Source organism: Antrostomus carolinensis, unplaced genomic scaffold (genome assembly GCF_000700745.2).
Source record: "Antrostomus carolinensis isolate BGI_N321 unplaced genomic scaffold, ASM70074v2 scaffold11735, whole genome shotgun sequence".
NCBI lineage: Eukaryota > Metazoa > Chordata > Aves > Caprimulgiformes > Caprimulgidae > Antrostomus > Antrostomus carolinensis.
Genome location: NW_010314400.1, coordinates 27,109 through 53,791, shown reverse-complemented (window position 1 = coordinate 53,791; position 26,683 = coordinate 27,109). Strand labels below are relative to the sequence as shown.

The 26,683-nt window shown below is 44.5% G+C and overlaps 1 protein-coding gene across 1 annotated transcript in view; it reads left to right on the top strand.

Moving 5' to 3' along the window:
- EIF4G3 (eukaryotic translation initiation factor 4 gamma 3) overlaps nucleotides 1–26,683 on the top strand; it is a 79,605-nt gene that overhangs the window by 38,044 nt on the left and 14,878 nt on the right. The window contains exons 11-25 of the mRNA XM_029084880.1: nucleotides 1,432–1,520; nucleotides 3,759–4,008; nucleotides 6,596–6,753; nucleotides 7,876–8,001; nucleotides 9,092–9,202; nucleotides 13,092–13,262; nucleotides 14,279–14,476; nucleotides 15,190–15,336; nucleotides 15,630–15,866; nucleotides 18,171–18,275; nucleotides 20,388–20,520; nucleotides 21,662–21,756; nucleotides 23,342–23,435; nucleotides 23,694–23,811; nucleotides 25,211–25,434. Coding sequence (XP_028940713.1) covers nucleotides 1,432–1,520; nucleotides 3,759–4,008; nucleotides 6,596–6,753; nucleotides 7,876–8,001; nucleotides 9,092–9,202; nucleotides 13,092–13,262; nucleotides 14,279–14,476; nucleotides 15,190–15,336; nucleotides 15,630–15,866; nucleotides 18,171–18,275; nucleotides 20,388–20,520; nucleotides 21,662–21,756; nucleotides 23,342–23,435; nucleotides 23,694–23,811; nucleotides 25,211–25,434 — 2,256 coding nt within the window. The remainder of the gene's footprint in view (nucleotides 1–1,431; nucleotides 1,521–3,758; nucleotides 4,009–6,595; nucleotides 6,754–7,875; nucleotides 8,002–9,091; nucleotides 9,203–13,091; nucleotides 13,263–14,278; nucleotides 14,477–15,189; nucleotides 15,337–15,629; nucleotides 15,867–18,170; nucleotides 18,276–20,387; nucleotides 20,521–21,661; nucleotides 21,757–23,341; nucleotides 23,436–23,693; nucleotides 23,812–25,210; nucleotides 25,435–26,683) is intronic.

Below are 26,683 nucleotides of genomic sequence, written 5' to 3'. Positions count from 1 at the left end.
CAGCTCTGCTCTTACAGCTGAAAGGTTTCTCCGTAGGGTGCTGCGATGGATGCGGCGTGCGGGACTCGGAGCTTGGGAGACCCTGGTGGTATTTCCAGCTCCTCTCTGAACCATCCGTTCTGTGAACATCTGATGATGTTGGAATATTTGAATTACAGTTCTGGGGGTTTTTTGTGTGTGTGGTTTTTTGTTGTTGTTGTTGGTTGTTGTGGTGTTTGGTTTTTTTTTAATTCCCCTTTGCTTTTGTGGTGTTTAGCATGAAGATAAAAATCTGTATCTATCAGCAACGATAGCTCCTGTTGTGCTTTGGGTTGAGGCCAACATGCTGAGTGTCGTGATTTCCGCAGCCCACGGTGTTTCTACAGGTCCACAGTCGCTCTCCAAACAGGGAAACGCTCTTAAGAAGCCACTGAAGCTCCTGCATCTCTTTTGGGGCAGCGGGGATGTAACAAATCCAGTTTCTTCCTTGCCCCTAGGACCAAAGCAAGCCGTTATTAACACTCTTTTCTTTTATCCGCAACTGAAGAGCCTTTCAAAATTGAATTTTATTGTGCTAAAATACGTGCTCACTATGTTTTTTCCACAGTATTTGCTAGAAACCAAAGACTCGAGCTGGAAATATGTCTGCAGTAAACTTCAGTGGTGAAATCAATTCTGTTTACGCTCCGTGTTAAATATGCATGTGTGCCTAGTATCGGAATTTAAGCTGGGAGCACTTGCAACAAATTAGGAGCATATTGGATTAATGGTTTTGTCTCCTTAATATATTGTGTGGTTTCTTCTACCCTTCAGAGGAGGGAGGAAAAAAAAAAGTGATTAGAGTAAATCACTGCTGATCTTAAAAACATTATATGGTGTTTTCTTTGATTTGGTTACGCCGGGAAATTAATGAATGGTGGAGTTGTTAACCTGCTTTTAAATTGAAATATAAATCCAGCTTAGGAGAGGCAGGAGGAGGTTGGAGGAGTTGTCCTTTTGGATGAGATATTGGAAATTTTGGCCTGTCTGTGGTTACGGTTTATGGTTAATATTAGAATGATATTGTAATATTCCTTGAACAAATGTGTTGAGAGCAACCTTCACTCCTGGCCAATACTTGAGCTTTCAAAAAAAAAAAAAAGAAAATCACTTTCTTGAGGTTTCCTTTTGATCCTTATATGTTGGTAATAAATTTCTTGTTATCACAAGTACCATTTTGAGCTTGAGTGAGCAACTTGTAAAGTAAATTACCGTGTTTTACCGTCACGCTAACGATGGCGTTAGTACCGCATCGAAACCAAGAGTGGTTACATCGCGCTGAATCCTCCGCACGGCTGCGACTGCTGCATTTCCCTGTGTGTAAAACCAGCACAGGAGAGCGAAGCGCATCGCCCACGGCCACGTTCGCTCTGTATAATTTAGTGTTGTAATAGATGTACGCTTCTGTTGCAGCCCAAACAACTGTAACTGCACCAAAGACGTGGAAGAAACCAAAAGACCAGACCCAAGCCACTGAGGAGGTGATAGAGGTGGAAACAGAGGTAAGAGAGCGCCACGGTCTTGCTTTATCCAAATTTAATGGTGATATCACTCTCTTTAAACTGTATTTTAGACACGTTGCTTCCTGGTTGTCTCACAAGGATCCAAAGCAGACTTTTTTTGGCAGGAGAACTGGGCTGGAGCACCTCTCCTACGAGGACAGGCTGAGAGAGTTGGGGCTGTTCAGCCTGGAGAAGAGAAGGCTCCGGGGAGATCTTATAGCGGCCTCCCAGTACCTGAAGGGGCTCCAAGAAAGCTGGGGAAGGACTTTTCATAAGGGCAGTTAATGACAAAACAAGGAGAAATGGGTTTAAGCTGAAAGAGGGGAGGTTTAGATGAGATATTAGGAAGAAGTTCTTCACTGTGAGGGTGGTGAGACACTGGAACAGGTTGCCCAAGGAAGTTGTAGATGCCCCCTCCCTGGAAGTGTTGAAGGCCAGGCTGGATGAGGCTTTGAGCAACCTGGTCTAGTGGAAGGTGTCCCTGCTGCTGGCAGGGGGGTTGGGCCTGGATGAGCTTTAAGGTCCCTTCCAACCCAAACCATTCTATGATATTCTTCAGCGTTTTAGTCTATTCCCTGTTGAAGCTCTTTGGTTTTTTTCCCTTCCCTAATTTAATGACTCCCAACGTTCAAGAACATGTAACTCTTGTCCTTCCAGTAAAGGATGAGATAAAGGTGGGTTTAAATCCCTCAGCACTGCCCTGTTTGGGTCCCAGGCCACTGTGGTGATAATTGGCAGGTTCTGCTGCTATACAGTGATGTCATTGTGATGTCACGGCTGAAGGTTAAATTTTCTGGGTGACCACCTGATGGAGAAGCTGGGAAAGGAGAACGTTGAAGTTTTCAAGCAAAACCACCTCAACAGTGATTAGATGAGAAACAGAAATCTCCCTTGCTGCCGTTCTGGTAGGGATATTGCAGGAGGAACCTCTTTGTTTAATATCCCGGGTAAAATTGGGGTTAGAGTAGATGACAGAGGGGTTGAGAGAGTCAAAATGTAAAAAGTCAGGCTGTGCTGTGCATATATAAAACCTGATGTTGGCCAGATGTGACGCAGAGGAGCGTCGCTTCCAAATTTTTTTCTTCAATTATTATTCCTCTGCTATTTCCTCCACAACTTTCCTTCACCACAAACGTGGTTGAACTTTATAAAGAAAAAATAAAAGCGTGTTGTTGGTGAGTAAATCTGGAGTCTAGTGGACGGTACTTCATCCTGTGTGTAAGCGTTTGCGGTTTCTCCACCGAAGCAGCAGATAGGCTCATTTATGAACGGTATAGAAGTGTTTTCCCCTCTGTTTTTGGAGGAATAGATGCTTAAAATGCTCATGTGGAAGATACCACTAATCCAAGGAAATTAAAAGCATCCCTGTGCTTGTTTCCAAACCAGAGATGGATGTTGCTGGGCTAAGCTGGGAAGTTTATACTCTCCCAACACTTTCTTTGTCATTTATCGGAGGAGTCTTGTCTCTGAACTACTCACCATTTTCACCAAAGCTGATTTTTTAGAGTATTCCCTTGAAAAATCTGCAAAAAGCATTTTAGGATGCAGTGCCCTGAGGTAGAGAGGTGAAAGGATGGAGAGCCTCTTCCAGAGCATCCTCAATTAAGTCTTGCCTTTGTTTAATGCTTAGATGTGTTGGGGTTTCTCCCAGGAGAAGCAGGTTCCTAAGGCCTCCTCTGAATGCAGAATAAGGCTGTGTCCTTGGAGAGCTCTAAAGTTAACAGCCAGGGATACTATTGATGCTTTTTCCTGAAACCAAGATGCTGAAATTGTGGCTGGATGTCACATTATCTTCTTTCTTGGGTTCTGCTCCAGTTAGCAGCGTCCATTTAAAGGAAGGATCCCCAAAAATGAGTGCAGCATTCCCTTTAAAGTAGCTGGTGAGGAACAGGAGAGGGGAAGAGCGAGGTTGTCTTTCCAGGCTGGGATTCCTCATGGCTGTCGTGCTATTAACAGTTCCTTCCATCCAATTCCAATAGCTCCTGGGGATTTCACCGGCAGCACTAAGGCTTTCCGGTTGCACTGTTAATTATCGGGGGGTTTTCTCCAGGAGGGATCCGATATATCATCTGGTTGTTCCGTGTGTTGTTCCAGATCTCTGTGTTGCTGTTTAAGATGTATATGTATTCCTGTTACGTGCAAAAATGTCCTATGAATAAATGAAGAGCCGTTTCACGTGCTTTGAATTTTGGCAGGGTGTTTTTAACGTAACCTCTGTGTTTCCATCTGTGCTTACAGCCTAAAGTAGAAGAAGAACTTTCAGGTGACAAAGTACTTGAATCTGAACAGGAGAAAATGAGCCATGGATTTCAACTGGAGAGAGACTCCTCTGAGCTTAAAAAAACAAAACCTGTGGAAGAAAATGGAGAGCAGGAAGCAGAACCTGTCCGGAATGGTGCTGAGAGTGTTTCAGAGGGAGAAGGAACTGATGCAAACTCAGGCTGCACAGAGAGCTCCAGCGAAGGACCAGTGTACCAGTATAAACCAGGTAAATCCTGTTTCAGACTCTTGGTTTTGTGTTTCCCTCCTTTAAGGGCTGCACGTGCCCTTTGCATCCTCCCCACGGAAAGAAGGATGTTTCCAGTGGGGCTGGAAGAGGGAACAGGGTTTCATCTTGCCCAGCTCTGCCGGGATCCACTAACCAACAGGCTCTGAGAGACCTTCTCGGGGACCATGAGAGGAAATTTGGTTTTCTTTTGCTGGTGGTAATGAAGAAAAGAGAAAATCCCTGATTCCTTGAATTTATTGCACATGGGAATGTTGGCTGCAGCAGAGTGGAAATGGCATTGAATTGGTTCCTCCGTCATCGACAGCTGAGAACAATCCAGGAAATTCCGTATAAACGACCATCCTTCTTAAATAAGAGATCTGAAAGTTCTGACTGGGTACTCAACACAAGTATATGTGTTTATATAGATTTAATTTCCTGGCTAAACAGTTGCATAGATCTTCAGATATCTAGAAGAGTAAGGAAAAGAAAAGAACAGTGTGTGGTTTTCAGTCCCGGCTCTGCTATTGAACTGTGAGCATGCAGTTCTTTTGATAAAATAATTCAAGTGTGGGCTCACAGGATACAGTCCTTTTGTTGCTGGTTAGCACTGAATATAACCTACCTAAGGGGTATTTTTGTTATTTATTAAGATATTTAATTTTTAGACCTGAACCCATATTAATTCACCTCATTAAGATAGACCTTGAGACTAAGTTACTTCTCAATTGCTTCCAATTTTTAAGCCATTTCCTATTCAGGTGAAGCTCCTTCCAAATAAATTAGTCATTTTCTTAAGAGCTCGGAAATTAAAAGAGTATAAAACAAAATAAGGAAGGACCATGAGAGCCTGGACAAGGTATTGGGAAGGAGCAGCACTGTTAAATAATTACTCTGCAGTTGTTATTTCAGCGCTGCTTTGTTCTGACAAAGACCTGAGTTGCTTTTCTTTTATTAATTTGGCGGTATCATAGCATTAGGAGAAAATGTAGAGGCCTCTTGGTAGTTTACCACACACTTATGGTAGCTTACCAGCTCATTAGTTAAGCACATCTTGAAGTTAATCCATAATTCATCAGCTGTCTCACCGGAGCACTCGATGCAATCAGAACTATCCTGGTTGGGGCTTGACATCCTTTTGCTCAGCTGAAGGGGTTGGGTTGATCCCTTGGAAAGCAACACGCATGGGACTTGTGTGCTGCAAAATAATCCTCCATTTCAGCTCTGCTCTTTCTAAAAAAAAGGGGATTTTTGCCTTTTGGTTGACTGTAGGAGGAATTGTGTGTTGTATCCCAGTCTCTTCCCCTCGCTGGGATCCTGAAAGCCTGCCTGTGATGCTGCCCAGCTGCTTTTCACGTTAGAACAGCTTGTTAAGATCTTTCCAGGAGAAGGAAATATATAACATATAAACTATTTCTCGTTGCTGTCGGTACTTTTCCATGATAAATGAAGGGTAATGTGGCACAGCATATAGGCAGCTGGCCGGGAATTCTGGCTGGGACACAGCTAGGCAGCCAAACTATTTTTTTGCACCTTTTTATCCCAAAGCTCTTTAGAAAAAAACCACAAAAGAGCTAAAAACTGTAATTACTTTTGTGTATTTTCATTCCCACTTATTAAAACCCATCGCTTGAAATAAGTTCCTGTTTGTGGCCTCTGCAGGGATGAGAATGGTGAGAACCGAGAGACCTAAAGCTGCTGATCAGGGGTTGAAATAAAGAACTAATAGAAAATCTTTGCAGGTTGGTTAAGGCTGGATGAACGCAGAGCGGCGCCATTTGGCGTGAGTGAAATACAAAAGCAGCGACTTGTACAGATGTTTTTCTTCAGATAAAAACGTGCCGCCCGCGCTGGGGCCTGACTAGTCAAGCTGGCTGCTGAGCCACTCTGTGTTTTCTTTTCTGACTTCAAACAAACTGTGTGGCCAGCAAAGAAAATCCTGTCTCCAGGCTACCAGATGCTCATTTGCCTTGCGCTGAAATGGCTGGAGGTTTATGTTTTGATTCGCATCAGGCAAGGTCCTCTGCACCGCAGTTCTGCCCAGAAAACCCTCTTAAAAATGAGTGAAAAGTTGTAATTCTTAGTGTGGCCTCTGGTTGTGCATTTTCTTTTGGTTCCCACTGTTATGTCCAACATGGGTTGTGAAAGGCTTGGTGTTTTCACATTTTCAAAGGATATTTTTGTTCTACACAGTATTCTCCTCTGCTCTGCATTTATCACTCCCTTTTACACAAAACCAGCTGCTTCAACTTTTGCATTTTCACCTAGAAACTGGGAATTATCCCCATTTCATCATATCCCACGAGAGAAAGTCAGAGTTAAAATGAGATGATGTGAGTTAAAACTGGAATTGGTGATGAGTTCCGTATGTGGTTGCTGCTGGAGTTGGCTATATGCTCCCCATTGTTTACGTTCCCTTAACGCGATGTGTATTCCTCTCCTCGCTGCCTTCAGAATTAAAATACAGTGAAATTAAAATTTCCCAAGCAACTGTAGCCATCTCTTCCCTTTGGATTTACCCAGAACGCATCTTGGAAAGCGGAGGTTTTTGTTACCTATGAATCTCAGGCACCTTCTCTCCTTATAGAGCAGTGGAAACCCCTGGACCCGGAGGGGAAGAAGCAGTACGACCGGGAATTCTTACTGGATTTCCAGTTCATGCCTGCCTGTATCCAGAAGCCGGAGGGGCTGCCTCCCATAAGCGATGTGGTTCTGGACAAGGTGAGAGGAGAGCCGATAAAACAGGTAAGTGCAGGGTTTTTTTTAATATAACTAAAGATGCCTCATGCATGTTTTATTCCTTGACCCTTTCGATGCAGACTTGGGTTGGGAAGGGGAAATATTTGGCTGACGTTACATCACAAAACTCTTCAGATAGAGGCGTTGATGACTAATGAATGTGCACACAGATCATTTAAAAGCAGGAGTATTTTTAATGGGCTCTGTCTGCATTAAGTCATAGTGGGTTGTTATTAAAATTTGAAATTATACTGGCATGGAGGGCTATAGGCAAAGCAAGACTGAGCGAGAGACAATTCTGTGGTTAGAAAGCATAGGCAAGCTTTTGGGCAAACTCTTCTTTTTTTTTTTTTTGTTTATAAGCTGATCTAATAAAAGATCTTTAAAACCTTGACTCTCAAAGTTTTGTGATTTCTATTCAGCCTTATTACAGATGTGATTTTCTCCGCTCTGTGTCTGCGTTTATTGAAATCCTTGTTATTTCTGAAGTGCTGACACCGAGACCTTATTCCCATCTCAGTTAGAACTATGTAGTTCATTCATTTGGATATAACCACTACAGACTTGCTCTTAAGATTCAAGCACAGATCAGGATATAGGTGATTCTCGTGTGCAGAAACATTTCCACTCTGAATTTCATACCCAGGCAAATTGTAAAACTCAGCTTTGTTCCCAAAACAATTTCATCCACCTACTAGTTTTCTGTGATTGCTTCTCGCCGCTCTCTGCTTTTGAGCTTCCTTTGCTCAGCCAGCTCTCTGTCTCGTTAACACAAAAGACATTTGTTTGAAGGGAGGTGGCAGTTTTGTGATCCTGAACCAAGACTATCACATTCATTTTGCAGAAGATGGGCCCATGCTGCCATAAGTCATGTTCAGCCTTGAAATGTTTCTGATCTCCACCTATTTGCTCACTAGTCACCTGCAGAAGATGTCTTTTAAATTAAATGCGTATTTTTAGTGTAAGCGTGGATGCAAAAAAACTTGTACAGTTTGTTAAAAGCATTAATTTGGATATTAAATATGACTGTTATGGTTTAGCAGAGGTTGTCTGCAGACTTGCATGAGCTGTGGTAGCTGCAGCAGCAGCTGAACAGATCCTGTTTGTTTGTTCTGCTCCACGATGCAGGTCAATCAGCCCAAATTGCCACTGAGAACTCTGGACCCTCGGATATTGCCTCGAGGACCAGATTTCACACCAGCCTTTGCTGATTTTGGGAGGCAAACCTCCGGTGGAAGGAATGTACCTGGAAGTGTGAGTTTACCCCAACTTGCTAATTTAAAAACTGACTTTAGCACTGGTGAAGTCCATCCTCATGCTTTTGCTTATGCTCCGGTGGTTCTGGTTTTGTCAGGTTGTTTTGTGTCAGGTGATGTTTTCTTGGCTGTCAAAATGTAGGCGAATTAGAAAAATATTGCAGATGTTTTTAACTGGTATGTATTGGTCCTAAATGGATTTGATCCCCTTCTCCCCATGTGAGAGGTGTGGAAACGTGTTTCCACGCTGAGGACTTGGCAGTCGCACGCGTGCGAATGCACGTTTCTCGTACAACGACCCGGCGTCAGCGTGTGTCGTCGCAGGGGTCTATTTTATAAACCACGCCAATAGAACAAATAGATTTTACTAACCAAAAAAAAAGATGCCTGTGTATGTTCTTGCTTTCTCTGTGCTTCCACATGTTGCTTTGCTTTGGTCACTTCATTCCTTGTTTTCCTGCCTTTTCCCACTGTTTTCCTTTCACCTCCTCTTCTTTTCCCTGTATCTGGCTTTGCCCAAACTCTGAAATCCTTCTCTGAATTCTTCCTTATTCCCTTTTGTGTCCCTCGTTCTTGGGGTGAGGGTGCCCCCAGCACGGTGCCGCCCGGTCAGCCGCAGCTGGAGGATGGAGGCTGCCACTATTAGGTGCAGTCATTGATTTTTCACCTGTCTATCAAGAGATATCCAATGTATCCATTACATCTAATGACATAACCATAATTTATCTTTCAAAACCGCTGGTTTCAGAAGAGTTCACTTAAATAACCTTCACTTCCAAGTGTGCAAATTTCCAGGAGGCTCGGAGTCAAACCTGGCGATTTTGAGTTGATGTAATGTTTCTGGTTTGAGAGCGATCCGGTGCCTCGATTCTGGGCCGTGTGTCCGTGTCTTGGAGTAGCTTCAGTGTCGCGGTTTCTCTCGGAGCACCACCCAGTCTCGAAACCTCGATGCCGTTTGAGGTCGACATCGCTTCCTATATTTAGGACTTGCAGGTTGTACTCCGGCGCCTTCTCTCCTTTCGTGCGCTGAATGTCCCCAACCTCTCGGCATCTTGGTAACGTCCCTGTCGCTCTTTCTCTTTCTGCAGGCCTGCAAAGTGCAGAGCAACCCTGGATTGCCTTCCCTGGCTCGGTGCGGTTCCCCAGCATGCCCTCTCTTGGTCTCGCCTCACCCACCATTGAGGAACCTGCCGATAGGGGTAAGCCAAATCCCCCCCTTTCCCTCCCGAATCTTTGCACCTTTTTGTAGAGTTGTCTTTTTCCCTAACGCCCACTGTTGATAAAAGAAAGACCGGCAGAAAACTTTACAAAAAGGTGCAACATTGTTTAAAAAAAAAACGAAACAAGACTTGCATTGTACCCCTCTAGGCAGTCTTCAGTGGTGGGTGGGACATCACCAGCTGAGGGCATGCTGGGACGTTGGCCTGAGCGGGATCCGCGAGGGGTCTGCACTTTGCAGACCTGTGGAAAGGGGGAGAAAAGGTAAGTCCCGCTTACCCCGTTCATTTGGAGCATTCAGCACATAACATACATCTTACATTTGCGCCTTTACAGAGTACAGAGCCTTTCTTTGCGGGTTTTTTTTCTTGAGGAGGGTTGGAAGGTTTAACGTTATCGAACCAGCCCTGCTGGCCTGTGATGGCAGCAGTTATAGGATGAGAGGGTTTTTCAGCCCCGAGCAAAATCAGACGTTATCTTCTCGTAAAGCATGGCAAAAAAAAATTCAAATAAATCTGCGTGTACGGCTGTCTGTCCACTCGGTCATTCCACCTCTGCAACAGGCCATGCCCATAAACCATTAAACCCCCCCACTGCCTATTCCTTGCCCTCGAAATAACGTCGAGCAGCTCAGCGCTAACAAGCTTTCAGCACGTTGAGAATCTTTTTGTTTTGCTTCCTTGGCTTTTGTCTTGATTTCCTTCTTTATCGCTTAAAAGTCTCGTGTGACTATTTTTAGAACTAACGAATGTCGCATCGAACAACACAAGGGGTGTGATTGCACAGGAATAAAATACGGCTTGTAAACGCTTCTGGATGTAGATGAGGAGTTAGATGGGTGCAGCCGGTTACGAGATGCAAAGACAGGGAAACAAGGTTGGAGAGGATCAGTCCGTCCCCGCGCACCGAGGGAGGATGCGTCTGCTTCTGTCCTTCCTGAGAGGTGATGGAAACTCGAATCGCCTCGATTTTTCTGCTTCCCCAGAAGGCAGAGTTGCTCCTCATATCTGATCTCAACTTCACCTTCTGCATGCAAAGCCTGTTGCAGGAGGGAGAAGCAGTTCTTTAGTTTCTTGGATGTTTCTTAGAGCGTTACCATGACTTGTGTCCTCAGAGTGGACGTGGACTGTGAGAGAGAGCACCAGGTCGTGCTGTGTTGCTGTGAGTTTTTGGCTCCTCTGCAGGAAGCTCATCCCTGTTTTCTTTCTGCTTTCCTTTTTTCTCCCTCTTCATCCAGAAGACAAATAATTCAGATTAATGTAGGAACATCTGGTAAGCGCTCCTCCATGCCTTTGTTGGAAAATACTATTTCAGTGTGAGCTGTAGTGCTGTAATCACAGGTGCTACAGAACCCTTATTATTTACTTGGACTGGATTACAAAAAGGAGGCCGGGCATGAGCTCAAGCACCTCTTAAACTTGCTGCTTTGTAAATTTGGAACCAAAAACCTCCAGATTTTTTCTGTTAAAAGTTTGATCCATAAATTATTTTATTATACATTCAAAGGAGGCTTCTGTTTGCTGCTTTTAAAACCTAATTAAACAGCTTGAACCAAGTTTATTCACAGATATTAAAAAAAAATACAGTCTTAAAGAAAGCCTTTGGTCTGTTAATGCACTTAAAGGTCTTGATGGCAACTGGCTTTGAGGAGGCTGTGACCTGTAATGTGCTGATACTCAGGAGATGTGCGAGTGCTCCTTGCATCCGTCACTTTTTCAAGGGAAATGGTCACCTCCTTTAGGGAGGGAGGTGCGTTTGCTCTGAAAGCCAGTGCTTCGGCTTTGCCTGGACCCGTACCCGAGGAAGGGCCGTGCCTGTGCGGCTCTGTCCTCACCGTTACAGCCTGGCCGCGGTGGGAAGGGTCTGTCAGACCAGAGCTGTCTCTGCATGAGATGGGGCAGCCATGGGTTACCTTTCGTTGGCTTTGCCTGTGTTCCTGGGAGAAATGAGCCCAAACATTTTGATGTTCAGGGCACGCTGCCAGTCTGGCTCTGGTTACCAAGCTTTCTGTGGGCAAGGAGGTGTGTAATGAGGTCTAGCGTGCGTGGCTGAAACCGGCTGGTTTTCTGTTGCATTATTGTCTGGTTTTTCAGCTGGAGGGAAAGTTCTTCTTTCCACGGCCACAGGTTTGCAGCGTGGTTAGAACCTGGGCAGCAATACTGTGAGAAATTGCATAAAACCAGAGGTGGATGTCTCAAGGCAGGGCTGCTGAGCAGACTTTGCTGTGACATACCGGTGTCGATCAAGGGCTCTGGGTGGGAGTGGAGAGGGGTCGTAGGGAGGGATTGATAATTATTTTAGGAAGGCATCTAACACACAAAAGCATCGTCAGGGCTCCCCATTCTCGCTGGCTCGTTGCGCTGTTGGTTTCTCAGGAGCAGTCGATTTGTACGGTTGCGTTACGATGACGGTGTGCGCCCAAAAAAGTTTTAGAACCAAATCTGATGGGTTATTTCTGTGTGTGCCAGCGGGATCTGAAGGCAGGTCTTGGTAGGTGGTGGGGCAGCACGCTAACACGCCGCACCACTTCGCTGTCTTTCCATGCGTCGCCTCGGTGTAGGAAGCACCTCACGGCATGAGGTCGTTGTCTCTTGACAACATCTTATTCTGTTGCTGTTATCACATAATGAAGCCCAAACAAGAACTCCAGCAGTGATGGTGATGATGTTTCGTTTGCTTTCACATCATCAAAGCCAAGTGGTTCAAATTGCAGATCCAAGCTCCTGCCTTTAAGGAGAGTTTTCTTTTTCAGTTGTGCAAAGGTGGGTTTGAGGCTGATATATGACATGAGAGGCACCAGCTAAGAGCCTCTCCCCGTGTATTCAGTGAAGCTGTTGGAATAACTGAGGTGGTTTTGCCTCTCTGATGCTCATTGAATCCCTTTGTTGAACAAAGAGATGTATTAAATGGCCCATCTTTCATCTGGAGGTTGCCTACTGTCCACTGAAGAGATTAATTACTCCTGTGGAAAGTAGTGGGGTTTGATAAGGGAGTTTTGCTGCTGTGCTAATTTTTACATTGAGGTTGGATGTTTCTAATAAATGAGTTCAGAAATATGAAAGAACACAAGGGAAGAATAACCTTCCTGACAACATTTGGTACCTTTAGTCTTTTATCAGAAGCTTCCAGATGATGAAGAGGGAGTTTGGGGGTGTCTTGTGCCCTGTCACTTGTACAACTGATAGAAAATTCCCTGGTTTCAGCATTTTTCGTACCTGGTTTGACCAGGAGGAGCATTGAGTTGTCCAGGATTGCAGAGAAACGCTTAAGGCTGTTTCAAACAAAGTACTGGGTTTCCCTTTCTTCTATGAAACTACAAAGAGTTTGACCCACATCTGTTAGGATCCATATTTCTGCAATGCAGGAGCAGCACTGGTGCTCCGTTTGGTGTATTTTATGTAATTCCTGTCTCAAAAAATGGCTGTTTGACACGATCTTTACATTTTTATCATTACCTAATTGCTTGGGGTGGTGTGTTTGAAATAGACCTGTAAGGCCTGATTTAATCCTTAAATACATCTGTGCTCAGGTGTATTTAAGTCTTAGTTATGCAGTTTCTGGCTTTCAAGAGGCCGTTCTGGGTTGAGATCTGCAGCACTTAAGCAGTGTCCGGAGCATCGCCGATGTGTGTAGGCAGTTGTCGTCCCATATGTGTTGTGGGAAAAGCTGTCCGAGAGAAACATGTTTGGTGTCTTCATGTTCCCTCTGACCAACCCAGATGAGTGGGTTGGGTTGGAGGGAGTCCTCAGAGTCCTGGGAGGAGCTGCTGATTGTTGGCATTGCCATCAGCAGGTGTTGGCATGCACCCTGGAGTATTTTATCGAGATGTGAGTTTAAAAGGGGATATAACAAGGAATGTTTTTGTCCTAGTTGTTGAATGTTGGACCGAGGAGATCTCAGCCAGGCCAGAGGAGGGAGCCCAGGAAGATCATCACTGTGTGTGTGAAGGAAGATGTCCACCTGAAGAAGGCAGAGAACGCCTGGAAGCCGAGCCTGAAGAGAGAAAACCAAACAGAGGACCCAGAAAATGTCAAAACCCAGGTGAGAGCGTTAGCAAGCGCTTCTGAGTACAGTGGATTGTAACAGACAGACGATGGTAATTTGCTTTTGCTGTTGTGTAAGACAGTGAAAAAGGGCAATGAATTCTGGTTTGAATTCTGGTTTGAATCACAGCTTTCCTCTACCTTCATTTATTTATTATTTTTCATGTGTTTATTCTTGACCTGGAGTTTAAATGGCAATCCTGTATGTTAAGTGAGTCTAAATAGGGAACACCAGACAACCTACTACCTCTCTTCCAGGATTGTTTTCCTATTGCTATTTTACTAGAATATTTCTGTCTCCATTCTAAAGCAAACAACCTCAAAACTTCCAGCACAGAACTTGCTTTTCATCCCTTTTTAGACTACATTTCTGTCCTGAACCTCAGCAAGACTGAGGTTCCTCTGTCAGTTTGTCCTGCCCAACCCAACAGCGCCGTCTCTGACATTTTCTCTGTGTCTTTCTCCCCTTCTTCTCCTCCATGGGACAGCCACTCTGGGCAGAGGTGTTTGCCTGGTGGTCAGACTTGTAATTTGTAGGATAAGTTGGGATCATTTTGAAGGACACTGGAATTCTGTTCTTGGGGCTAATGGCAGCGTTGTTGACCTAATTATCATTCATAGGAAAAAAAATAGTGCCTTAAAGTAAATACAGGAGAAGTTGATTACCTCTGGCTGAGGGAGAAGGAGGCCACTCCCTGTTAATTTGTATCTCGTGGCTAAATTGATATCAAGAAGAATATTTCAGTTGGGTGACAGCAAGGGCTTTGTGCCTCTGTCAAGCTTCAAAAAAAGCACTTGGATGTTTCCATAAGTCGTGTCCCACAGCCTTGGTCTTTGGTAGCCATCAGCTGAGCTATGACTGGAGCTGAACTCTGCACAAATGTGTGTCTTTGTGTAACTCAAGTTCATAGACGGTCTTATAGGATGTCTTCTCTGTTCACCTTCAAGATGCATTGTTCCTGAAAGTCACCTGTTCGATTTCTGCTTAAACTCACGTTTTTTTCTGTTGTTCAGGAGCTGTTCCGCAAGGTACGAAGCATCTTGAACAAGCTGACGCCCCAGATGTTCAATCAGCTGATGAAGCAAGTGACAGACCTGACGGTAGATACAGAAGAGAGGCTGAAAGGAGTCATCGACCTGGTCTTTGAGAAGGCTATCGATGAACCGAGCTTCTCGGTGGCCTACGCCAACATGTGCAGATGTCTTGTGACGGTAAGAGCTGCCAAAGTCAAATGGGAAATTCCTCTGCACGGGTGAATGTTCTGCATTTTGTTAACTGATTGGCAGTAAAATAAACGTGGCAAGAGCAGAGTTAATTGTTAATTTCTGAACATAAATGAAAATAATTTACACAGTGGATTTCTTCTTCTACATTCATTGGCCGTGCCTGCAGGCTTTGCTTGGAGTGTCACGTTGTGTGGAGTTGAGGACGCTTTGCTCTGCCTGGTCACAAGATACAATGAGTCACGTTTGGAAAGTCCAGTTTCTCTCTCTTGTTTCAAAGGAGCCCAAGGTGCCAAGCCAAGCTTGGGACATCTAGTTTTTAGATAGTGAATTTGTGACAAAATAACCCCCTTCTTCCCCCAATCCTTCGTGACATGCAACGAAGGAGCACGACTCTAGAGTGTTCAGCACACAGCAAGAGTGTTTTTAAGCAGTGTGTCCTTTTAAAGGATCCTGTGAATGGAAATGTAATCTGTCTCTGGGCGGAGGTGGTGTCAGCCAAGTTTTGAGTGTGACTTTACAGATGAAATGTAAAACTCCGCTGGAAATCATGACGTGATGTTTAACTGTCATAGCCTTGCAGATTTGCCTTGCTGAATGTGAAGTGTATAATAAAATGTAATGGATGGCTTATAGGAAACGTCGCTCGTACGTAGAGTTTAGTCCTATTTCTGCTCATGTTTTTCTTCCTTCTCCTCCAGCTGAAAGTGCCCATGGCAGACAAACCTGGGAGCACAGTAAATTTCCGCAAGTTGCTGTTAAATCGCTGCCAGAAGGAGTTTGAAAAGGACAAGGCTGACGACGACGTCTTTGAAAAGAAGCAGAAAGAACTTGAAGCTGCTACCACTGTAAGTGGTATTTTTCCCCATAAATTCTCAGACCTCCCTCTGAAAGTGATCTCTTTTGAAGATGGCAGTGGATTTGGGAGGAATTTTGGAGCTGAGAGTTTAATTCTGTTACTTTGGCCTAGTATAATAAAAAATATTTGCCTTGATTAGTGGGTTTGTACCAGCCTCTTTTTGTTTTTTAGGAGAAAAAGAGTAAACAGGGACAACAGCAACTATAAATGTAAAACTGGGTCTTTTGAAGAGTTCTGTGCCCTGTGAACATGGTTTTTTAGAGCTGTTTTTCTGTTTTACAGCCAGAGGAGAAGACACGGCTCCATGATGAGCTAGAAGAGGCCAAGGACAAAGCCCGACGGAGATCCATTGGGAATATAAAATTCATTGGCGAGCTTTTCAAACTGAAAATGCTGACGGAGGCTATCATGCATGACTGCGTGGTAAAGCTGCTGAAAAACCACGATGAGGAGTCCCTCGAGTGCCTTTGCCGCCTGCTAACTACCATTGGCAAGGACCTGGACTTTGAGAAAGCAAAGGTAGGGCAGGACTGGGAGTGAGAGATGAGGCTTTCTGGGCAGGGATGGAAAAATGGGCGTGGGGTGTTTTTATTTAAGGACTTATTTTTTTTCCTCAGGAATTTCTGTACAGCATGAGGAAATCATCCACTTTTCTGTGGATGTTTCATCATGACCTGGCCTCGCTCCCTTGTCTGTAACAGATTCTGTATCATTTTCAACAGTGTTTTCCAGCTGTTAGTTGTTTCCAAATATTTCAGCCAAACACACAGTCTAGAAATTCTCAACATTGACTTTTTCCAAATTGAACGTACCTCTTACCTTATAGTTTCCAAAATATTATTTAAGTTGTTTCTTTACCACTGAAGGTTTTTATTACCTACAAAATTTACCACTTAATATATTATTTGGGTTAAATCTAAAAAAAACCAACTCATTAATTGGCTTAAACCCCTGCCTGAACCTGATGCATTTATTTTGTGTCATCATCATCTCCAGCTATGCTGGAATGAAGCAGCTGTTTTGCAACTGCAGCGCTTCAGCATCCTCCTCCTGATTTTCCAATGAACGTACATGTAGCACAGAGCGTGACGCACTCCATGAGCTTCTCTTGGCACAGACAATCTGCTTCTCCTTCTCCTGCAAAAGCCAAGCTTGGGATGAAAAAGCATTTGAGGATTTTGCCAGAAATCAGTCAGATTCAGCTCTGGAAACAAACAGAGCTAATTGTTTTCAGCTGCTTGGGGAAGGGAGTTCCCTTCCAGTGCGCTGGATTGCTGGGATCACAGCGGATCAATCCTGATCCTTATAGGGAAACAGTTTTCCAAACTATTTTGTGGAGCATTGACCAAAACAGCGTCGTTTACCCCTAATCCCCCAGGCTGAATACCCTGCGCTGTTACCACAGTAGTATGTGTGTTATTGAAGCAGATTTGAAAGTACCAGAAGTGGGGATTAACTTTCTCCACATGCTTTGGGAAGAAAACAGAGTCTGACTTCGAAGCAGTAGCTGAGGTCATGCTGGATGAGTCCTGGATGCTGTTTCAGTCTCTCTGAGCATGGAAACACTGTAAAAGCCAACATTTTGGTCCACTGGTTGGTTCTGCAACCTCGAGCCATGGCACCGTGTAGCATAGAGCACGCACGCAGCAGGGACTCTTGTAGATGTATCTGTTGTGAGAAGCTGCCCATGTCCTGTCTTTGTGATCTGTTATTTCTATCAAGATTGAGTGAAAATCCTTTATTTATTTTCTATTAATGGGGTAGACATTTTATTATGTGTTTTTATTGAAGCTGAAGTGTTGCTGAGAGTTATAATTAAAGCTTCTGGACAAAGTCCATTTTAAATATTTTCCTCGTCATTCCTAACTTTGGAAACTTTTGCTCTCAGAGCTGAAACTTTCCAAGGCAAGGCCAGAACCAAATTTTAAGAGGGTTTTTCTTGTTTGTTTAAGGGTTTAGCTAGATTTTAGTGAAGGGAATGGGAAACATTTCATAAAACTGCCCTGAAACTTTTTGTTTAAAACAATCAGACCCCCCATTTTGGGGGGGAAAAAAAGCCTTTTGGGGCCTGACGAGTCAAAGTTGGACTTAACGGAGGCTTCTCTGATGATACCATTTCATGTCTTAGTGCAAACTCTGATTTGGATTCTGTGACATCACAACTTTTTGGATGAAAAGGAGCTTGTGGGATTTCTAGTATGAAAGCCCATGAAACAGCTTCTTGCTGAAAGAGGCAGTGCTTCTGCCCCCACTTCTCTTGCCTGACCCTGGCTGAGACAGTTCGGGGAGGTAAAGCATTGAAATGATGTGTGCAAGGGTCAGTTTTATGCCCGTTTAGTTTCCTGAGTCAGTTTTTCTGGCTCAGGTTTAAGCACACGTGCTGATATGAAAAGGAAGAGCTCAGAGGCAGAGCAGGGCTCCCCTTTTTGGTGGCAGCTAGCCAGTAGATCAGCTTAGCTGTACCATGAAAAAAATCCTACATTGATTTTGTTGTTTTGGTTGGGTTTTTTTTAATGGATGGCAAGTTTATTATATACTTGCAGAGGGTGTAGGTTATTTGAGTAATGAAAATGCAGAAAAAGCGTGTGCTAAATGAAGGAGGTGCCTGCAGGCTTGTGCCTCATGCCCTGCACATTCTGCACAGCTCACACTCAAATCCAGTACTAGGGAAAATGTACAAGACCCAACACTTGCTTCTCCAGAGAGCAGCTCTGGGTCCCCAGATGAGTTTCTGGCAGAGAAATGCTGTAATGCAGAACCCACCTGAGGGAGGATTTTCATTTTCTTCCAAACCACATTGATGATGATGTTTCTCTTGTGTAGCCTCGCATGGACCAGTATTTTAATCAGATGGAGAAGATTGTGAAAGAAAGAAAAACATCTTCAAGGATTAGGTTCATGCTTCAGGATGTAATAGACCTAAGGCTGGTAGGTACCAACTCCAGTAAGTAAAAGAGCATGTTCCTTTTCACGTCCGGGCTGGAAGAGCTCTCATGTAAAAGGATTTAAAGTATTTACAGCAGAAGTGGGATGTGAGGAGGAGGTCTGCACCCCTTATCCCAAAAGTCTGGCTGTTTAAAGACAAAAAATCTCTCCATGTTGCCTTAGTGAAGGCCAAGGTTGGTAAGCAGGCAAACTGCTTGTCTCAGGTGTTTTGGTTCTGCTTCATGTTAGACGTGCGCCCGCAGCGGCTCGTGCCGCTAGTCCAGCCCCAGTGCGGCAGACACGCCTGAGCTCCTTTCACAGGAGAGGTTTTGCGTGGTTTTTTTCCTCACAGCATCCCCTGTGCTTGTCTCTGTCAGTCACGTTGCTCAACTGTCTTCTTTTCCATGCACTTACTTGTGCTGATGGGACCAAAGTGCTCTGAGGTGCATACCCCAGGAGTGGGGGGAGTGGTTAGTGCGGCTGTAAAAATCATGAGGACTCTTTTTCATGGATCTCATAGAAAGATGGTTCTATATTAGCCTGGATTGCTGGTGACTGCTGGTCATGTGCTGGCCATGTTGTGCAGACAAAAGTAAATGGAGCCTGTGCTCCATCAGAGCGTGAGGATGGTGGGTCCAGACTAAATTTAAAAAATTAATAACCTGGTGCAGATAAGTGCACGTACAGTGCAGACCAGGACCTGCCCCTGTTGTAATCAAGCAATAGTTTTGAACCATTTTCCCAGGTGTTAGAGCTGGAGTCTCATACAGTGGAGGCTGTCTCTACCCTGCATGGTTAAAGGCACGACTGGAGCTTGCACAAACCTTCCCCAGCAGCTGGAGTTTCACCCATGTAGGTGCTGATAGCAGCGTGGCTTTAGCCACGAGACAGCGCTTGACTCAAGTCCTGAGCGGGTTTTACTCAGACCTCAAATAGCTGTTTTGAAGCTGGTTTGGGGTTTTGTGGAGGCTGAAGTCACCATTTTGACTGCAGGGTACGCAAAGATAATTACCCCGAAAGTTGTAATGAGGTTGTAGCAAGATCAAGAGACTGTCTGGTTATTCTGGGGATGGATGGATCTGTGTAGTGTATGGTTGAATAGACACATCAAGCAGTGGAAATGTTTTGTGAAGAGACAGCTCCACCTCTCTCTGCTGGATTCCTGTCTCAGCCGTCACGATCCCTAGAGTGGCAAAGCACCATCTCCAGATAAAACACAATCGCTTCTTCCTTCTTGATTTTCAGGGTCTCATTTTTTGACTCAAGCTTGGAGGAAGGGCTCCAAGGAACAATGTCAGTAATAAAGAGATAGAGAGTGACAGCAGCCTCCCTATACTCCTTCTCTTTCTTCTGAACCTAGAAAGACTGGAAAGCTGGGAATGTGCAGGGTGCTAGGGGTTAAAATAGTTTTAATTCAGTCATGCTCCTACAAAGCCAGCTCTTCACTGCAGCCCCTACACCAAAACTTATACCACAGTCTGTGTACCAGAGTATATAGCTTTGTCCTGTGGTGCTGGGATATCTGTGTCCAGAAAGTCACCCAGCACCACAAAATTTTCCCCATTCTCTCAGGGGACATTACAAGAATGGAAGGATTAGGCCTCGTTCTCAGTGTTCAAAATACCCCATTTCATAGAAGCATTGAACAGTTTCGCCTGGAAGGGACCTTTCAAGGTCACCTGGTCCAACCCCCCTGCAGTGACAGGGACATCTTCAACCAGATCAGGTTGCTCAGAGCCCATCCAACCTGGCACTGAATGTTTCCAGGGATGGGGCTTCTACCTCCTCTCTGGGCAACCTGGGCCAGTGTCTCACCACCCTCATTGTAAAAAATTTCTTCTACATCCAGTCTAAATCTCCCCTCTTTTAGTTTAAAGTCATCATCCCTTTGTCCTCTCACTAGAGGCCCTGCTACAAAGTGTGCCCCCATCTTTCTTATTTATAGGCCCTTTGAAGTATTGAGAGGCCACAGAAAAGTCTCCCCGGAGCCTTCTCTTCTCCAGGCTGAACAACCCCAAATTTCTCTTCCTGTTCTTGTAGGAGATCAGCCTTTCCTCATTTACAACACTCTCCTGGAGATATCTCTGAATATTTGTGTATTTGTTTCTTTCCTAGTGCAACTGGGTGTCAAGGAGAGCAGACCAGGGCCCAAAGACCATCGAGCAGATTCATAAAGAAGCCAAGATTGAAGAGCAAGAAGAACAGAGGAAGGTCCAACAACTCATGACCAAAGAGAAGAGGAGACCGGGTAAAGTAAAAGCCAAGTTGGCTGCTCCTGTCACTCATTTCACATCCAGTGGCCATGGAGGCAATCCCAAATAAAATTTAAAAATCTGGATTTTTTTTTTTTTTCCTAAGTGTAATGAGCAAAGGGAATTGGGGCCTGATTCTGGCTGAGGCTGGAGAAGGAACAGACTTGCCATGGATTGGCTGTGTGGATATTTCAGGGGCAAATCCCTTGGGTTAAAATAAACAATCAGAGGCCGATAGTGCTTGAGTTCCACATTCATGCAAACCATATTTGATTTTGTGACAGCCTGCCAGAAATCTGTTATAACAAGTTCCTACGTAGGAGTCAGATTTGCCATCCATTCTTGCGTACAGCAGCATCTAATTTCAAGAGAATGGCATCTAATTTCAAGAGTAACCATGTTGTCTTTAGCTGTTAGAGTTGTGAGGTGTTTTGAAAAAGTGTCTTGGCATTGCCTTAAATTAGTACCAGCCCTTGAAACTGACACTACCTGAAGCTGAATTTGGTACGACTGGGAAAATGAAGACTGGAACGGAACAGGGCAAGGAGAAAGTCATCTTTGGGATTCTTTAATACTAAGGGTTGTCAGATGCAAGTGTTGTGAAAACAGGGCGTAAAGAAAATATACATAGACTTTGTTTTAATGATCCTAAAACTGACATCAGGAGAAGGTAAGGAACTTGAGACTGCCTGACTGGTTCTGTGTCTCCACTAGCCTCACACTGCTGAAATCTGTGCTACAAGAGTGACTTTGGGTTCGCAAAGACACATCGTCTGCTCTTCTTGTGAGCTTGTGAACACACAGCACGTGCAGCTGTGTCCAGATCACGAGAACACACACTGAGAAATCTAACTAGGAAGAATCACTGCCAAAACCAACCCTTGAAAAGAGTGAGATCTTTTAAGTCAAGGCTATTTTGTAATAATAAAAGTCAGGCAAGCTAGTTATGTCATCTTAGGCTGAAAAAACACTCTGAAAGACATGATTTCTGCACAGAGTTCTGCTGAGGCTTAGCAGAAACGTGCCATCTTCTTTTCCTCCTCCTGTTGAACTCGGGGTGCGATCGCCTGCGTCCTCCCGGGGTGTCGCTGGAGCAGCGGGGGTGAGCTAAGGGCGGTTGTGTTTGTCGTCTGGCAGGTGTCCAGCGGGTCGATGAAGGCGGGTGGAACACTGTGCAGGGGGCAAAGAACAGCAGAGTGCTGGACCCCACCAAGTTCCTTAAAATCACCAAGGTAGGTGCCAGCACAAGACTCGTTCAGAGCAACTAAAATGCCCAAGTCTTCTCTTACTGTATCTGTCTAGGAAAGACCGTTATAATATTTACAGGTCAAAATTTGGGTTTTGGGACATTTTAAATCCCCAGAGTTACTACTGTGCATAAATAAAGCACAAAAGAAGACTCTGTTGTCCTCTGAATGTTCCTATTTGGCTTGTTCTAAGGGAAAGGAGCAGGTATACACTTTTTCTCAGGTTTATAGTGTCCCTTTAGTGACCTAGAAGTTTTCCAAGTTGGAAAATCTGCATTTTATTAAATGATGAAAAGAGAACATGAGCTGGGGTGTGGTGTGTGTGATGGTGATGCAGGACATCACATGGCTATTACAGAAGGCGTCTCAAATACCTGTCTGATAGAAATCCTTTGCTGCTGATCGCAAGACCCGGTTCTGACGCTGCCTCTTAGTAGAATGAGGATGCCACATCCAATTTGAAACCAAAACCTTCTGGATGTATCACAGGTGGCAGCACTCCAGGCTCTAAAGGTTCCAGTAGTACGAGCAGAGCCCTGTCTGCTTTTACAGTGTTTCTGGAGTTCTGTGTGGTGCACTTCCATCCCTCAGTCTGTGTTAAACTTTCACACCCATCCTCCAGATGAGCTTCTTCCTGTTATTTTACCATTGAAGTGGTGATTTTGGGACATTTATTTCAGGCTGCAGGTTAGGCAAGCTTGGAGATTTCTCCTTTCTTAATGATCTTCAGAATAGCTTTGGGATTTCTCGCCAAGGGGAACTCTGTCTTTCACATAAATTAAGGTGTTTCTTAGACATTCCCTTGTCCCAATTAATGTCACTCTCCTTGAATTTCACTCTCCAGGAGAGCTGTAAAGCAGAACCTGGACAGACTGTAGCCCTTCTGCAGATCAAGCTCAGTTTGTTCCTTGTGAAAGTCATAAAACAAGACTCCAAAACTTAATTAGCAGGAGGGATTCAGCCTGCTTTTGTCTGGGCTTACAGCTCATCTGGGAAAAGTCCTTCTACTCCATTTAGTACAAATACAGTACAAATAGAACTCACTCCACAACAGCTGCATTGTTGGAAGGAGAGAGGAGCTCATACAAAGAAATGTGTGGGGTCACAACCTCCTTGTCAATAAATTCACCTACTGAGCATTGTAAAATCAATGTTCTCTTCTTGTCAGCCACTACTTTTTCCCTCCAAGTTCTGCAACCTATTGTCATTCTTTACCCTCTGAATTCTGTTTGTTACCATGCAGCTTCCCCCCAAAGCCATGACTGGTAGATGATGTGGACGGCAGAACAGTTTTACTCGTCACAAACAAATTGAACATCTTTCAAGTGCTGATACACTGTTCTTTTTCCTCCTTACTGAGTTTTGTAGATCCCACTAAAAAGAAGCTCCTGGTCATTGTGAACATGTTTCACTGACACTTTGGAAGAGGCCGTTTATGATACATCCTCCATGTCTGACTCGTGTCTTCCAAAAATGTGTTAAAGTGCATTTGTACAGGATTGTTGCCAAAAAATACCCCATTTCTAATTAAAACCTACCTTGTGTTGGTATGTCTGGATGTGTTTTACAGCCCACAATAGATGAGAAGATTCAGCTTGTGCCTAAAGCCCAGTTGGGCAGCTGGGGAAAGGGCAGCAGTGGTGGAGCAAAGGCAAGCGAGATGGGTAAGTCAGGGGAGGTCCTCACCCTCTGTTTTGCCACCAGCCATCCTCACCAAGAGCGGATTTGGGTGGGAACACTTGTCTGTGTGTGTGACTGCCTGGCAAGTAGGGTTACAGCTGGGCAGGACTAACCCTTCCCCTTCAGTTCTCCCCCCAACACTTTGAAACCAGCTACTGCTTAAATGATTTTGCAATGCCAAGGTGTCAGCAGCTACTGACCTTGTTGTCACTCTTCTCTGTGTTGTCTTTACAATCTCCCAGACTCCTTACGACCAAGTGCCACTAGTTTGAACAGATTTTCTGCACTGCAGCCTCCAGTCTCATCTGTATCTGCCTCATCCGCATCCTCAGAATTAGATTCTCGCAGGGCCTTAACTAGGTAAGCTTCGGTCTGCTGGTGATTTTCCCTTCCACTGAGCTTTTCACTTGCTGCTCTAGTTACCAGCACACAGAAAAAAGAGAGAATTTCATTGAGTTTCCAGGAATGGCTGAGACTTTCCCTCCTGCCCTATGTATTTTGAGCTAACTTAAAACACATGCATCTTTTATCATATTCTAGGAGAGACAGGTGGTATTAATTTTTAAAGCCATTACAGTGAATGTTTTAGTTTTCACTTTTCAGTCACCCTTTATCTCAAGGATACGTTTGCTGGTAGTTTAGAACAGGTTAAAAAAAAACTCTTCGGAGAAAATGTTGTAATCATTAAGTATGCAGATTGGATTCAGTGGTTGTGGATTCAGCCAGGTCAGGAGGTTTATTTATCCAGAAAAAAAGATGCCTAAAACCTTTCAGAAATTTAGTCAGGTTCTGGCTGTGTCTGACCCTTCAAGGTGTGACCAAGCCTGCCCATCGTGCGATGCATACATAAGGTTGCGCAGTGCTCTTGCACACCCTGATTTCAGCAGAGCTACAACCACTCCAGCTTGTAGCATGAAACATGTATTAACCCTTAATAATTTATTAACTCTAGACATGGTTTATAAATGTACAGTTTGTTGAAAATGTCACTGGTTCTTCCTTCCAGTACACACCAGCTGCTGGACTGTTTCCTTAGGTTTGTCCCTCTGATGTTTTCCCTCCTATTTCACCTAAAACTCTTGCTTACCTGGAGATTTTTCCATTTTGGTATTGTTTTGCCTGTCTTACTCATTATCAGAATAATAAATAGGACAGATCCTTGTCACCTGTTAAAGAATCACAGAATGGTCAGGGTTAGAAGTGACCTCTGGAGATGATCCAGTCCAACCCCCCTGCTAAAGCAAGTTCACCTAGAGCAGGTTGCAGAGGATTGTGTCTAGTCAGGTTTTGAATATCTCCAGAGCAGGAGACTCCACAACATCTCTGGGCAGCCTCTTGCTGGTAACTGTCACTATTCTGAAACTATTTTTCAATAAATGGGTAAAAAAAATACACCACTCGTACCATTTCACAGTAAAACAGTGCCTTGACATTATAAAATTCACCACTTTCCATATCAAATAGGTGCTGTAAGGACTTTATTGCTTTTCCCTGTGTTCTCTAGGAAGCATTGGCTCTACCTGTCCACTCTGGATATTTGTGTTTGTGCATCACTGAACCTCGAGTTAATTTTGATTATAATCTGTGTAACTGATTTTACAACTGTAAAAAGTCAAGACAAAAATCCCACTGAGTTTGAGTTGTGGGTTTTTTTTTTTTCCCCTGCAATTTCTATAAAGCTATCCAGTATCTTCTCTAACATGACCAGTGTTGCCAGCAGGGCTTACTCCTACCACAACCTTGTGTTTTTGTTCCACAGTCGCGGGAGCACGGGCAGGGAGAAGAATGATAAACCTCTCCCACCTTCCCTCTCTCGTCCCAACACCTTCCTACGGGGCAGCAGCAGTAAAGAGCTGCTGCTGGATAATCAGGCACAAGAGGAGCAGCGGAGGGAGATGCTGGAGACAGTGAAGCAGTTAACAGGCGGCATGGAGATGGACAGAAACAGCACAGAGGCAGAGAGGAACAAAGCCAAGGAATCTGGTAAGCAGCTCTTTTGTGCTCAGGGAATCTTGCTGGATGTGTGAAAAGACGTAAGTGAAAAATCTTATCAGAAAAAGTGACAGATTTCTGTGCTGCAGTGTGAGTATTTGGCCCGCAGTGAAGTATCGTCGAGCTGCCGTAGCTGTGATCTGCCTCCCAAAGGTTTATAGCACAACTGATTCGTACGGGCCTTGGCGTCGTCTCCTCTCACCAGCTCCTCTTCAGGATTCATCAGAGTTGAAAAGCTGCAGAAATCAGAAAAGCACCACTCCACGACATTGTTTTGCCTGTTCATATTGTGTCACTGCTGATTTCTGGGTTAGAAGTCCCCAAAATCACTGTCAGTTCTGCAGACTGGCTTCCTCAGTGCCCAGGGAAGCTGTATTTATCATAGAATCCCAGAATCCCAGACTGGTTTGGATTGGGAGGGACCTTAAAGCTCATCCAGTCCCAACCCCCCTGCCAGCAGCAGGGACACCTTCCACTAGACCAGGTTGCTCAAAGCCTCATCCAACCTGGCCTTCAACACTTCCAGGGAGGAGCAGCCACAGCTTCTCTGGGCAACATGGGACACTGTCTCACCACCCTCACACCAAAGAATTTCTTCCTAATATCTAATTTAAATTAATCTAATTTACGTTTTCCAAACATTTCCCAGGGTCAGAGCAGTGATTTGGGTCTGGGACAGACAATGTGCAGTGTCTTATTAGTGTCACGTTGCTGCCAGCACTCCCTCCAAGCAGGTCTCAGTGCAGTGTGGTGTTAGCACCCACTGAGGTGGCTTGTCCCCTTGTCCCCACTGAGGTGGCTTGTCACCTTGTCACCACTGAGGTGGCTTGTCACCTTGTCAGCACTGCAGCTCCCCTTTTTTTCGCTCTTGCCAGCTTGAGCTGGTTTGTTAGTGAGAAAGTATTGGGGACACTCAGGGCAATGTTCCCTCTGGACAGAACATTTGTGATAAATACAATGTTTTGCTCCTTCCCTGAGAAACTTCTAGAAACTGCTGCAGTGAGGAATACATCTCGACTACCACAGCACATGCTTGTCTTCTTGAAGCTTTGGGATTTTGTAAAAGACTTCATGGGGACCCAGGTTTTGGGGATGTGATCAGGAGATTGCTTTGGGTTGCTGCCCATCACAGTCAGTGTGTTCCAAATCTGCAGCTCCAAGTTTAATTTTTTAATGTTGCCAGATTGCTTTGAAGGTGCTGCATCCTGTGTCACTGCCAAGTGTGTTTCTCTGAGAAGGC